The sequence below is a fragment of the Neolamprologus brichardi genome, chromosome 18, assembly GCF_056152115.1.
Source record: "Neolamprologus brichardi isolate AB-2024 chromosome 18, ASM5615211v1, whole genome shotgun sequence".
In the NCBI taxonomy this organism is placed as follows: Eukaryota; Metazoa; Chordata; class Actinopteri; order Cichliformes; family Cichlidae; genus Neolamprologus; species Neolamprologus brichardi.
Window position 1 is genome coordinate 11684439 of NC_142121.1, and position 14244 is coordinate 11698682.

At 39.7% G+C, this 14244-nt stretch overlaps 2 protein-coding genes across 16 annotated transcripts in view; both read right to left on the reverse strand.

Annotated features, from left to right (window-relative positions):
• Positions 1–1038: 1038 nt before the first annotated feature.
• LOC102780309 (acyl-coenzyme A thioesterase 1-like) lies at positions 1039–6876 on the reverse strand. Its single transcript, XM_006792391.3, has 4 exons — positions 6763–6876; positions 4030–4491; positions 3032–3216; positions 1039–2666 (listed from the first exon to the last, which is right to left on the reverse strand). Exons 2-4 carry the CDS (start codon positions 4484–4486, stop codon positions 2058–2060), a joined length of 1251 nt encoding a protein of 416 aa, XP_006792454.2. The 5' UTR covers positions 4487–4491; positions 6763–6876; the 3' UTR covers positions 1039–2057.
• A 1046-nt stretch (positions 6877–7922) lies between these two features.
• Positions 7923–14244, reverse strand: part of LOC102779458 (supervillin-like) — a 44642-nt gene continuing 38320 nt past the window's right edge. For all 15 annotated transcript variants that reach the window (XM_087831354.1, XM_087831361.1, XM_087831355.1 and 12 more), the window contains 4 exons: positions 13123–13266; positions 12866–12987; positions 12330–12485; positions 7923–8735 (listed from right to left, as the gene is read on the reverse strand). In XM_087831354.1, coding sequence (XP_087687480.1) covers positions 8649–8735; positions 12330–12485; positions 12866–12987; positions 13123–13266 — 509 coding nt within the window. In that variant the 3' untranslated portion in view covers positions 7923–8648. The remainder of the gene's footprint in view (positions 8736–12329; positions 12486–12865; positions 12988–13122; positions 13267–14244) is intronic.

The following is a 14244-nucleotide window of genomic DNA, read 5'->3' on the forward strand; positions in this document are numbered from 1 at the left end:
TTGTACGGGCTTTATCTCTAGGGGCCACTGTATATATTTATATATAAACATACATAAATAAAACCACTTTTTTTTACATTAGTAATTCCTTTTGTGCATAATTTTATATTGTTGTTAATAATAAATTAATTAAAGCAACAAAACAACCTGAAAAGCCGTCTGGGAGCCGAAAGAGCCGGCTCTTTTTAGTGAGCCGAGCTGAAAGAGCCGGTTCTCTAAAAGGAGCCGGAATTCCCATCACTAATTCTTAGGACTTAGTTTCTGTGTCTGTATCCCAATTCAGGGTCTGCAGCCTTAAAGTACGCAGCCTCAACGATCCTCAAGGGCCGCGTACTTAAAGACCGCTAAGGCCGGAAGTGTGAGGCTTGTGAAATGGGACGGTCTAGCCTCCGTTGCGCTGCCCAGGTTGCCTAGCAACCATGATACTAACAGCTGGAAACGTTTCATACAGCTTTGTTTGACAGAAATGAAGGAGAAAATCTTTTGTTCATTTGTTTGTTTGTTTCTACATGAGCTTTGATCATTCTCTGTAAGATTAAGCTCAGCTATTGAACGGTGTATATTTTAAAGTAAAGGCTTTAAAACCAAGTTAGTACAAACGTCACTAATGTCACATAACTTTGCAGACATGTGGCCAACAGGAATGTTTTAATGTTGTTCGTTATTAAACATTTGCACATAAATAAGTGACATAATATTCAGTACTTACTTAAAGTTTACTCTTCGGGCGCCCCTCATCTGCCGTTTTTTTTCAGCAAAATTATCCACACCCACCGCCGCGCTATGCATTCTGGGATATGGTGGGCCACGAAGTCTACACCGCCACGTCCTTAAAATTCAGGGAAATGAAGGACGCATTTGAGGGCCGCATTTCGAGCAGCCTTCGAATTGGGACAGCCTTCGTCGCGTCGCGGTGACGTAATCGGCCTTAAAATGCGGCCTTTAAGGCTGCAGACCCTGAATTGGGATACAACTTGTGTCAGGTCCCACAGGTTCACCTGAACCTTTACCACTCGTCCCACCCCAAAGCAGAAAAGAGTGATTTGGATTGGCTTGTTGGTCAGCAACCAAAGACAATACAGAGTTGAGATGACTGACATTAGATTGGTAAACAAATTAGGTGAACCTATAAAACAGTCATAAATTCAATTACGTTTAATTCTTGAGTTTAATAAACAGATAATGTCTGTTAGCAGTTAATCTGTCATTACAGTTACATGCTGAAGCAGGAATACATTTGTTTAACACTCACAAATGTAGGACTTAGTCATTTCTACTTTAATTTCTCCATTTTCTACCTATTAAAGGATGACAAAAATCGCATTTGGAGTCTGCTGTAGTTGATAGTGGTGCAAATACTTTCACAACTACAAGTAAAAGGTTTTTAAACTTAATTTGTCTTGTTTTTCAATACATCGTTATTTTAAAATACATTGTTATTTATCATAAAAAAGGGCAGCGTTGATGAGTAATGTGCTAGTTTTCTGTGCTGCCATTTTCATCCTTGTACTACTGTGGTAGTGAAATATATTTTAGAAATGTGCTATAATAATGCAGTTCTTTAACTTGGAGTTGGTCTTGTATGGTTTAACCTTTTGTTCCTCTGTGTGTGTGTGTGTTCGCATTTGTATTGTAACATGTATTCTGTAGCGATATCTCCCAGGTGGCATCTTTGGTCTGCTTCCTTGCTGTTTTCTGGTAGTGACCTCACCCAGATAGCTGTAGGATGGTCACTCACAGGCTGAACACAAATCTTTCTTTTAAAGATAGATGCCGTTGTATTAAACTTGATTTATGTATTCAGTCAACACAAATTCCAAGCAGGTAAAAAGCTTTGGAGCTCAGCAGCAGTCAGAAGAGCTTGATGAGGTGAGGAAGAAGTTACTGTTGTCCTGGAGTAACTGTAACCCACATAATTTCTTGAGGAATTATTAAAGTATTCTGATATTAAAATCAAACATTAAATGCATTCAAAGACAGAACGGAAAATATTCACAAGCAAATAAAATAATATATTCAATAGTTGTTGTTTTTTTGTTTTATCTTTCAAATCCTGTTTATAAATTGGCTTTAGCCTGTACAGCATCACAACTCAGGTGAGTTCTAAAGAACTCCTGGATCTTCTTCCACAAGTGGATCTCTGCTGCTGCGTGGGCCCTGGGCTCCCCTCCCCACACCACTGAGAAGCTAAGCATCCCATGTAAAGCAGAGGAACAGAAGGGTCCATAGGGTGGCTCCAGCAAATGTCCAGCTCCAGGATAAAAAACAGTCTCAAAGTTCTCCTTCCCACAACGCTTCAGTCTCTCCACCATCTCGTCCATGTAGGCCTTGCTGTCCCAGTTGAGGTCATCCTCTGCAGCCACAAAGAGGAACTGGCTCTTGGCTCGTTCAATGGGGACGAGGCTTCCTTTGTTCTTCTCTTCCAGGGGATCATCAGTAGCATACTTGATAAGGTTTGCTCCAGACTTGGTGGTAATCACCTTGCTGAAGTCAAACATTAAGGGTGAGAGGATCTGCTGTTTCTTGTAGTAGAGGGGAGTGCCCACACTGGCACTGGTGCCATTGATCCAAACTAAGGCCTCCACACCGGGCACGAATGCAGCAAGAGAGAGCGCGATATCCGTTCCCTTTGATCTTGATATTATGCCGACTCCTTTACTGCCCGCCTGTGAAATAACACACAGATTAAAGGTGATAAACACACACAGAGCTCAGAAACTGGCAATTCCAAAGTATTAAAAGTTGTGACCTGCTGGGCATTTAAACTGGAACAGTTTAAAGAAAAAAAAAAGGGTGTTCTGCCACATAACTCGTAACTACACATAACTAGGACTCCCTAAAGCAGTATCTCACTTTTTGCCAAGCAATTCTTCAAACCTGACTGATTTTTAACCAGTTCACTGCATTTCACAGACTACGCATGCAATCATTTCCCCCCCAAAAAATTTGCTTCACATTCGGTCTGAACACACAGTTACATGGGTTCTTGTAATGTTACGCTGCTGGCTTAAATGTCACCCACTGGACCCACCTTGGGGTGGTGGCGTAAGAAATCCACGGCTTCTTTAAAGGGGTCCAGATGTATCTCTTTCATATTTTGTCTGTCACTGAACACAGCTATCGTGAGGACCAGAAACCCTTTGTTGGCCAGCAAACAGGCTCTTTTCTCAGACATGAAGGTGCCCAGATCCAGCACAGCAGGGAACGGACCTTCTCCTAGAACACAGACAACAAAAGTTTCATGTAAGTAGGTTATAATCATGCATAATGTGCAACTTTAACCTAAAGCCCTACAATAAAAGATCCATATTCAACACTTCATCAATGTTTTCCAGTTTAAATATGAATTAAAATGTTTTTCACTCATGTATCATGATTTTGGTGTAAGTTTCATCATATAGTTTCATTACAGCCCAATTAGTGCTGTATTTTATGATCTCAGAGGTGTTCAAGACATTTTTTTTTATATTTAAGGATACTTTTAAATAACTTCACAAAGTAGTACAATAAGTACTTCTACAAAGCACACAGTTGTGCAAATATGATTACAGCTAATATGACAAGCCACCCCCTCCTCTGTCCTCCAGGTGCATTTTAGGAACTGAGACATCTTTCAAGACATCTGTTATTAATCTCTGTCTCTCTTCCACAACATGTCTTCTATCTTGTCTTCCTTCTCTCACCCTAGATGGCCCCGCCCCTCCCTGAACCTGGTTCTGCCGGAGGTTTCTTCCTGTTAAAAGGCAGTTTTTCCTTCCCACTGTCGCCAAAGTTCTTGCTCATAGGGGGTCATTTGATTGTTGGGTTTTTCTCTGTATGTATTATTGTAGGGTCTGCCTTACAATATAAATACTTTGAGGCGACTGTTGTTGTGATTTGGCGCTATATAAATAAAATTTAATTGAAATTGAATCAAGAAAAGTGATGTACCCTTTGCAGAAAATATACCTTCGCCACCTGTTAAAAAAAAGGGGGGGGCCCCGCTGTAATGATAGTGAATACTTCAAAGTGGAAAACAACATACAGTACCTGGGGGTGTAAACAAGACTCCTCGTATGTTCCCCTCTTTGATTGGGTCCCGACTGACCCCGTCTCCCATCAAAAACCTCTCGTTTGTCTCTTCTGCCAGTATCCTGCCATCCGCCTCCTGCTCATGCACAGAAAACTTCACCACGTGAGGTTTCAGAGCTTTGTTCTTGAAGAAGTACTTGTGCAAAGTGTCTGCCTTCAGTGACTGCAGCAGACCCATGGGCTGCACTCCAACGTAGCTCCCGTTGAGTGAGGGGTCTCGGTTCAGGTCGACCTCTCCGCCATCATCTGCCCTGTAAGTGGCTGAAGAGCCGAACACCACTTCTCTCTCGTCGGTCGATGTGGCTTTGATTGTGACCACCTGCCTTGACCGCAGCCCGGCGACTTTCAGCTGAACGGGCTCATCAAACAGACACCTGGTGCTCGGCAGCAGCCTCAGCCTGATTTGGTTGGACATCTTTTCTGAAAGATCAAAGACTGAACTCCATGAATGTTCAATATTTGGACAAATGGGTCATTGCAAGGAAAATAAAAAAAGAAACATTCTTGGAATGCTTCCCACTCGACACCATCAGAATCAGATCTTTCTTTTTTAACTTCAGTATATTTGAGGACGCAATGCTACATACTATATAGATTACTGGAGTTACAGACCAGAATACAGTGTTAGGTCAAAATGTGGCACTTTTTAAATGTCCCAGCATTTTTTTAAACCTCACAACTTTTTAACCACATGAAATTTTAAAGGCTGAAAATTACATTTCAGCTTTGTTACAAACAGCAACCTAATTAATTTTACTTCAGCTGTCTACTGGGATATATCAAAATTTTCAGTAGTAAAACGTCATAAATTTAATGCCAATGATGCAGAGAAAAAGAAACAAGCATTACACTGGGTATTTTTCCTGCTCTGGTCAGTCACTGGAGAAAACTCTCACAGGTGCATTTTGATGACCTTTCACATAGTTGCAGGATGTGAAAGGTCATTTTTTCCCCTACATTCTAGCGTCCAAAGTAATTTTCTAAAGCAGGGATTCCCAAAGTGTGGGCTGGGGCCCTCTGGTGGGCTGTAAAGGTACTGCGGGTGGACCACAGTATTAACAGAAATTCGGTTTGGAATTACTCAGAAGTATGTGAAGTTACATGTTCATACAAGTTAATTTACTTATATAAAAAGTGAATTCGAACTGGTAGTACGAGGTGGTTAGTTTGTGATATTATTCATTACTCTGACCTTAATTTTGTATTTCATTCATGTATTTAAATTTGTATCCCTGTGGCAGGCGGGGTCACACTGGCCTTAACATTATGCATATGATTGGGTAACATTAGCAAATTATAGCCAACAGCCTGAGTTGTTTGTGTTTGTTTGTTTTGTTTTGTTTTCAAGGAAACATATAAATTTCTTTTGTATTTTAATTAGAGACAGATTGGGTGGGCCCCGTTAGGTTTTCTGTTTTTTAAATGGGCTGCAGCACTCTCGACTTTGGGAGTGGCTGTTCTAAAGCATCGTTTTCTCACTGATGGCAGTTTGTTCTTGGATCCTGATGATGTGAAAGAGTGCGGATGTCCTTAATATGTTGTGGTGGAAGATTCTGTCTGTTTTAATTTGATATGGCTGAATGGAAGGCTTCATAGCATTATGTCTTTACAAGATATACTCGACTGTACAGATTGTTTTGTCGGATTGTATTCTGTAATCACGGCGGGTATATACCTTGTTTCTATAAATGATTCTGTGTTTGCTATTATTATTTTCTGTTAAAAGCCATGCAGACAGTTGTTGCGCTCTGCATTGTTCTTTGACCTCTTTGCAAATGCAAATTAAAATCTCTTCTACATTCTGATGCTCAATTTAAACTCAGCAGGCCACTGGATGGCTAAATAGATGTTTGTATTAACAATCAGTTAAACAGGTGTACCTAATAAAGTGTCAGGCGACGCAGATCTTTCAGTGTTGAACCTACGCCCAGTGCTCCGACATGCCCTTGGATCATGTCCATGCAACAACCAATCTCCTCTCAAATAAATCACACAGGCGGACAGATCAGGTTTTTTTTAGGCTAAAGGTCGTTTAAATATTTTTGCGCTTCTACCCTAGGTTTTGTGGTAGTGCGTCTTCTTCGTTGGTGATTATTGTTAAACAGAAAAGAAACAACCTTCCATAAATGTATTTTTGATATTTTTAAAACACTATTATCTATCACTATTAGATTGTATCGTGCATTTTAATACTGAAACAAACAAGAAACAAACGGGGAAGCGCAATTTCCCATATAACGCCATCATAGTCGACTTTCTTCAGCAAGATGATAGTCAAAGTACATTTACAGTCTAGTGAAATTATGCTTGTAGTAAAGGTCAAAATTCACCAAAGGAGAAAGACAACAAAATTTAAGCGCGGTGTAACGCAAACGCAGCAAAGCTAAAACAAACATCTGCAGGAAAACAGTAAAGTCGAAGCTTGCTCCCTTTAAAAAAATCGCACTTTTAATTAGTTTAAGTCTGAAACTATACTGCAGAATCTGGGTAAATCTACCAGAAAATAAACTATACTTTAAATAGTGCTAAACTTCTGCAGAGATCTCCACGTCAGCTCTGACGAAGGTATTCGCTGTGCAAAAGAAGAAGCGTATTTTGTAAACACTTTCAAAACATCTGAGCACAGACGCATAACTGGGAGTGGCCTGCATGTCTTCAGATTTTCTTCTCTGTCTTAAAAACAAAACTTACCGAGTCGGATGGATTCAGTTACTGTTTTACTAAATCCGGTTAATCTTAAGCACGTTGTTCGCTCTCACAGACTTCGGACCCCTTCCCGATCAATGCGCGTCATGACGAAGTCTGCGCAGACTCTGTTCTGTTCAGCTCTCTGCTGGAATATATTTTGGTAAATAAGCACCAATGTTACCGTGTGACTGAGTAATAAAACTGTTGAATCCAGCTAATGTAATCTTAGAAACAACATCATCCCCACTGCAATTAAAAGTTGATACTCAGAAAAAGAATTTTGAAATGATAGTTAATCCACAGAGACTTCGGACATTTGGCAACTAAAACATTTTTTTCGTTTTCTTTTATCAGCAGAAGATTTTTCAGCTGTCCTGGTAGGATCAGTTAGATTGTTCATAAACTTGCATTAAACTTACAGTTTCTGAAAAAAGGCCTTTCTATGCTTATCTTATTATTTGCAGTGCTTAATATCATCAAAAGATTCAGAGAGGCTGCCTCAAGCAACACATGCAGTGATTTCCATGATTGATTCTGTCATGAAAATCACTGCATGTGCTCGGGAGCACTTGCAGACCTTTCAGGTTGAAAAGACTTATTGCACCATCAAACAAAAAATACACAAAAACTACACAGTCCCAACAATATTCCTCTCCTAGAAGCACAGCAACGGGGCTGTTACCAAACATTTAACAGTAGTTTCCAAAAGAAGTGGGGATGCTACACTGCCCCAAGTGTTCTGAGACATGTTGCTGCCAGGAAATTTAAACTGACATTTTTTCCCCTCAAAGTTCAAACATTTGATGTTTTTTGTGCTGTGAAAAATATATAGAATCATTGCATTTAGTTCCTATTTATATTCTACTCTGCATCACAGCGTCTTTGGAATTGGGACAACATTTTATGATATTTTTTTTATTTTAATCTTCAAGTTAGATCAAAAGCAGAGGGCAGAGTCCAGTAGTTCATTACAACCACCAGAAAAAAAAAATGTGAAAAAAAGTGAAAAAGGAAAAACTGAGTTATGTAAAAATACTTGGAACAGTTGCTATAATTTCCCCCTTCACTCTTTCCTGATAGCATGATAGAATCTGTATTTTGGAGATATGATGCAGTGAAATGAAAGTGTATGCAGCAAGGACACAAATGACTCCACTTCTGAGTTGAGCATTATTGTGATTTAATTCACTATGTCTTATATCACAAAGAAAGTCTTTAAAAATGCAGACTAGAATTTCTGTATATAAACTGTACACAAAAAGCAAGGCACTATACAATCAGATTCTTCAAGCTGCTGTTTCTCTCCTAATTAAACCCTCAGGTGCCCAATAAACCAGGGTCACTTCAGCAGTTTTGAGCAATATGAGTTACCTATGAGGCCTGGCAGCATCCAGACAGTGTGGACAGAAGAAGTGACGACTTTCCTTACAACATCTGACACGACAGGACTCGTTTTTACATAGATACAAAGTCACAGGCGCACCTACACACAGTTTTACACAAATTAACGTTGCACACAAACATTATATACAGTCGCACACATACACAACCACAGCATGGCACTCTGACAACAAGCGTCCAAGTCTTTTTCTTTGACGAGTCCATAAGCGGTGATTTTAGTGCTATGACACACATAAAAGCCATGTATGCAACAAAGCCAGGTGTCTTTTTTTTAACCTGGTTGTTATACCGCTTGAATTTCATTTTGTTAAATAACGACAAAGTTGAGAAGTAAAACATCACTATAAGCGAGGCGAGTGCATCTCCAGTCTCATTCTCCTCGTATCAGATCAAAAGCAGGTTCATCTCTCTGCGGCTTCTTCTCACATCTCCCTCTCGACTGTCCTCTCTTGTACCTCTTCACGTACCAACTCCTATTAAAAACACGATTAAAACAGTCCTTTGGCCTTCTTTAAGTTCACTTGCTTCCACCCTGGCAGACGTTCATATTCCTCTCTCTTCACCTCCAAAGCTTTCTGGGGTCAGAAAAAGAGACAAACGTTTCAGAAGAGAACACAGGCAGTGTGATAGGATCATCACTGAATGCCAAGCACAGCCTCAGAGAGGAGAGATGGCATTTGAACTCTAACTAATAATGGTTCAACGTGATCAATATTGTTGTTCGGTGACAAAATTCAGCCTTTGTTTTATACTAACACACTCGGAATGTGTTAAGTTTTATTAGCAGGTGCATTTGATGAAACACTGACTGTCAAAGCACCAAAAAATATAATTTGATAAAAGTCTAAGACAGGAAACATTTAAATGTCTCTCTTATCATGTTTAGTTTCAGTCTTCTTGTGTAGGTATGCCTTTTTCCTACTTCCTGTTTTACTCTGAAGGTTAGTTTATTCACATGGCTTGTACTGATTTTGCTTCCTAATTCTTGTGCCCTGATATCCTTTGTGCCTACCTTCCCAACCCTAATTAGATCAAGCTGTTTTAAGCATCCACAGCTTCATGTTTGCATAAAAGCTTCTTCAGATGTCCGATGTGCCCTACGTCGGTCTCTGTGGATGCAAATCCTTCCTTGTTATTCAGCCTCACATCCCACTTCCTCTTTGCAAACCTCTTCCTTGGAATACTCTTCTCGGTTTCCTGTACCCTTGTTCTCTTTCCTGTGTCCAGATGATAGACCAAACACCTTTTTGGCTGGCTATCTATCTATCTTCACGTTTGCAATGAAAATTCAGGAGATCAGCGTCTTTAGAAGTGCTCAAATCACCTGATCAATCATGTTTGATTGAGTGAAGCTCCAGCGCCATATCTGCAGGATGTTGTCCTTTGCACTTTGCACTGGATCATTTCACGGATAAACAGATGAGTAGGTTCTTAGTGATTATACATTTTTTGGTACTTTCACAGTGAGATGTTTCAGAGCGCACAATTTTCAGAAAAGTTCAGTTTAATATAAATAGGAAAACAATATTTTCAAATATTTTCTTGTACAATCACATCTGCTAATTCACTGATTCTCTAACATGACGTGATATCTTGTGCCCTGTGGAGAAACAAATCAACTCCATCCAGTGTTGGTGTTTTTTCATGCCTCCATGTTGTGCTCCACAGACAGATAGTGAGTCAGACTGCAGTGCAGCTAACAGTGAATCACTAAAGAGCATTTATTTGCACTGAGAGGAAAGGTAGAAGTTGTGTGCGTGCGTGCAAAGAGAAAAGCTGCAGGAGCAGAGAAGTGTGGAAGGAGTGCGGCGTGGTCGGAGAGATAAGCTGCAGCTGCGCAGATAAAACCTGTCAATTATCACAAGAGCATAAACACATCATTTCCAAGTCTAAACCCGTTCCCACCAAGGAAAACATCATGAGATAAGCGACCTCTTAACCCACTAGGATATAACTAATTATTATTAATTATAACATTACATAAAATTTCCTGATGGCTTTTTTCTATACAATATTAGTAAATAGTGACAAATAAGCCTGATGCGATTCTGAGCAATGCTGGGTGTTTACAGGTACAGAGAATATATATTTAAGGCTTTTAATACTTTTTACTACTTTATATACAATTTGAGACCAAACATACAATGAAAATATACGTTTATCCAGGCTGAGTTTAAGAACGCTAGCTAGATGTGTTTATTAGTATTAAAATAACATGAAAATCACGTTTTTCCTAAAATGAATTCCCATTCTCCTCCGTCTGAAGCAAACTAAATGCAGAGTTTAGATTTCTTTCTGGCCACTAGCTTCAACATCGATGAGTAACCATCCTTGTCAAGCTATTAACAGGTCATCGTCATCATCATCTTTAGGGTTTTCACTGCTGTAAATATGGCACCTCACTTGGTCTAAGAATTTTGTATTTTTAAGATGTGCAGGTATGAGTTAAAGGTAGCCTACAGTTTGGATTTACCATTATGGGCATACCCTGAATGAACATGAAAAGTTTAGCCTATCTATAAATCACGTCCTACATAAGATCATTTAGGAAAAAGAAAATAATGTAATAATTTTTAAGTCCTGTATGTAGGATATTTAAGGAGTTGTAAACCATAAATGTTTTATGTCATTTATAATAAGAAAGACATTAGAGTTATAGCTTCAACTCTGAGGTATTAACTGAAGTGTATAAAAGTACACACTTACAGCATATACCAATCAAATCCTGAATTCTTTGACTGATTCAAGTGGTCAGTTGTAACTTTTTATCTTTTCTCCCAGCAGAGATGGAAGCTAATTTTGGATCATGTGTCATTTTGTATTTGTTGTCTCCTGTGTGAAGGAGTTGAAGTGCCGAGTCCTTTGTGATTGCAGCTTTTGTAAAGTACTGTCTAACAGCGTAATGGTGTTTCTGGATGATCTTTTCAGACATAATTGTGCAGCCAAGCACAACCTTTCCTCCTCAACCAGCACCACACTCAAGAGACAGGAGTGATTTTTTTTTAAACACAGCGCTGACGTGCTCGAGAGAAGGACGGGTCGTCAGTGCAGATGAGTCACACGAGCATCTCTTCTTACCTGAATCCACCTACAAACTGGTCTGTAAAGTGAGAGTTAGATGGTGTTAGATGGATTTTAATGACTGAGGGTTAGTTACTGTGTACAGTTCTGGGTTTCCACCATTTGTACTTGTTGTTGTACCTGCTACATAACTGCTCAAATCACTGATGTGAATCACTGAGGTTATTTTTGCTTCACCTTGATCTGATTGTGCCAATAAAAAAAACAGAAAGAGAAAATATGCACCAGATAAAATTGGCTGAGATCTATTTCAGAATTGTCTGTTTGTGCATCTTTGCAGCACTTCCAGTGTTGCTGCTGTTTTCTCTTTGCTTTCTGGAAGCTTCATTCTGTAAGTATATCTGCATGTATGCTTCTCAAAATGATGGAAGAGGACAAAGACGAAAAAGAGGGAAAACTGGAGAGATTAGCAGGTGATTTTGCTGGTGTGGCTCATTTCAATTGTCTGTCTGTGGCCTCACATTCAGGCTTTTTGCACTGAAAGTCCCCTCTCAGAGGCCTCAGGACTTTATACCTGAACTGTGCACTGCCACTCTCATCCTGGGGACGATCCTCCTGTTTAGCCTCCAGGTTACAGTCCGAAACTCAAAACTTGTAAGACAGGACAGATTGACAAAGAAGTTTTCTGCTGTCTATGTAAGTCTGAGGCTGATGGTGAAATTGCAAATGCACACTTGTAAACGGCCAGGGAACTTCCAGGGAACAAACCAAACAGATACAGTTTTTGCTTTCTATAGGTACAGTCAGGCAACATTTTCCTGTGTTTGCCACAGTGTTAAAATGTCATCAGCTACATTTTTCTTCTCATCAATAAAAGATAACCAAGTGAAAATTTCACTTCAGAAAAAATGCCTCCCTATGTCAAAAAGCTGCTACTATAGATATTACACTTCTACTTTAATTAGGTCACAGGTAAGTCATGTGACTAATTTGATTTCAACTGAGCTGTCATTGCAATCAGATTTAAAAGTTATAAAAAACTCTGGTAAAAGGAAAGAAACATGCTGATTTATTTATTTTTTTGACTAAAACGCTGCCAACAAAAACTTCAAAGCAAAAGTAAAATAGTTTTTCTTCACTTTACTGACCTCAAAGTCCTGGTCAGACAGGTAGAGCTCCAGGCAGAGTGGGTCAACTCCCTCTGGCAGCGGCCGGGCCTGCAGCTGAGCCAGAGGGAAGGTGTTCTGACAGAGCCGGGCCAACACGTCCTCCACCAGGATGATCTGGTTACACACCTCTGCCTCCTGCAGCCACAACAGAGCATGCACAGACTCCTTTGTAGTAATTGTGAGAAACCGCTTTGTATCAGTGAGGAAGGAAAAATATAGCATAATCTAAATGTTAATCACATTTTCCACTTTGGATGAGGGCATATAAAAAAGGAGGTGCAGGAAGAAAGGACGTTTTATTTAATTTTTATTTATTTTTTTTATTTGGGACGGAAAAAGATGTTTTAAAAGAAGGATGAAGGGAGTCAGAATAGCTTGTTTCGGACATGAAACTGACCTGAGGGGGTGCAAGGCTGAGTATAAACTAAATATGAATTACTTTGAATATGAATATGGAAAGCTATTGCAGTGAAGTCCAAGAAAAAAAGTATAGGATAACAATATGTCTTGCTCACTTTCTCTGTAATCTCAGCCACGTCCTCTCTGTGCTCCCAGCTGGGAAACATGTTGGTGAAGGTGAGCGGCTCCAGGCCGGCGTGGATCAGGTATGACTTCTGAGGCTTCTTCTCATTCCTCTCTGCAGGAGAAAATCAGCACAAGGTTCTCATTAAATCACACATTAACCTTTTCCTAATGTTTTTCTTTTCTGCTTTTAAAGTTTCTGGAAAAACAATCCTCAGAACTATTATAAATAGTTGGATGTTTGCCTCACGTTTGCAGTATTGCAGCACAGTCTCCATCGCGCACTTCCTGTCTGCATCCCAGCGGATATGAGCAGAGCCAGTCCTCTCGCTGTCCTGAGGCCACCAGCCCTGCCACAGGTAAACCTCATGGAAGTTATCCACCAGGAACAAAGCTGTGCCAGAGACATAAGATACAGTAAGAAATATGCGGTGTAATCTGCATACTGTATGTTCTGTAGTTACGCATTTACATTTTAAAGTGGGGCTTTTTTCCCCCCCAAATGATCCTTTAAGTCTGTGCAAGCATCAGTGTGAGGTTAAAAAGACAATGAGATTTGAAAGTGTGTCTTTCATTTTGCAAAAAATCAGTTCCTAAATAACATCTCTTCATCTTGTTTTTGCAAGGATGTGAGAAAGAGATGATGGGATGAAGCTATTTTTATATCCTCACTCTCTCTGGCACAATCTTGGACAGATACAACTGATCTCATTCTAAAACACTGACGTGTTCTAAAGCAGCGGTCCCCAACCCCCGGGCCTCGGACCGGTACGGGTCCATGAGTCGTTTGGTACCGGGCCGCGAGAGTTGAGGCTCAGGTGTGAAATGTATAGTTTTCAGGGTATTTATCAGTTTTCAGCGTTATTTTGTTATCGTTTTTATCGTTTACTCGGTTTTCCTTGTTTTTTTCACGTGTGTTATGAATGAATTTTCTTTTTTTTGGTACCGGCACTAGTTTTATTTTGTTGTATTTATCCGCGACACCTTAAAGGCCGGTCCTTGAAAATATTGTCGGGCATAAACCGGTCCATGGCGCAAAAAAGGTTGGGGACCGCTGTTCTAAAGGTTCAGGTTGTAGAAATGTACATAGGTGTATATTTCACTCAAATGACACAAGATTAAACTAAATGAAAAGAAAAACAACCTTTGAGCTGAGATGATGAATATGAATACTCTTGCACATTAGAGCTCCCACAGTACAGTTTATGCATGTATTTTGTCCACAAATAATTCAACATAATTAAAATAAAACTGTTTTCATAACAGCTCAGCTGCTCATTTTATTCCCCAGCAGTCAATAAAAACAATGGTCTTCGTTCACAAACAGTGTGTTCTCACAAATCTGTTCTTAACTGTGCAGATGAACGAATGA

Excerpts from the sequence above, each read along its gene's own strand:
- LOC102780309 (XM_006792391.3), bottom strand. The coding sequence starts at position 4,486 with ATGTCCAACCAAATCAGGCTGAGGCTGCTGCCGAGCACCAGGTGTCTG. Across the intron at positions 3,217-4,029 it reads AGTCTTGTTTACACCCCCAG|GAGAAGGTCCGTTCCCTGCT; the intron begins GTACTGTATGTT and ends TCTGTGTTCTAG. Across the intron at positions 2,667-3,031 it reads TCTTACGCCACCACCCCAAG|GCGGGCAGTAAAGGAGTCGG; the intron begins GTGGGTCCAGTG and ends GTTATTTCACAG.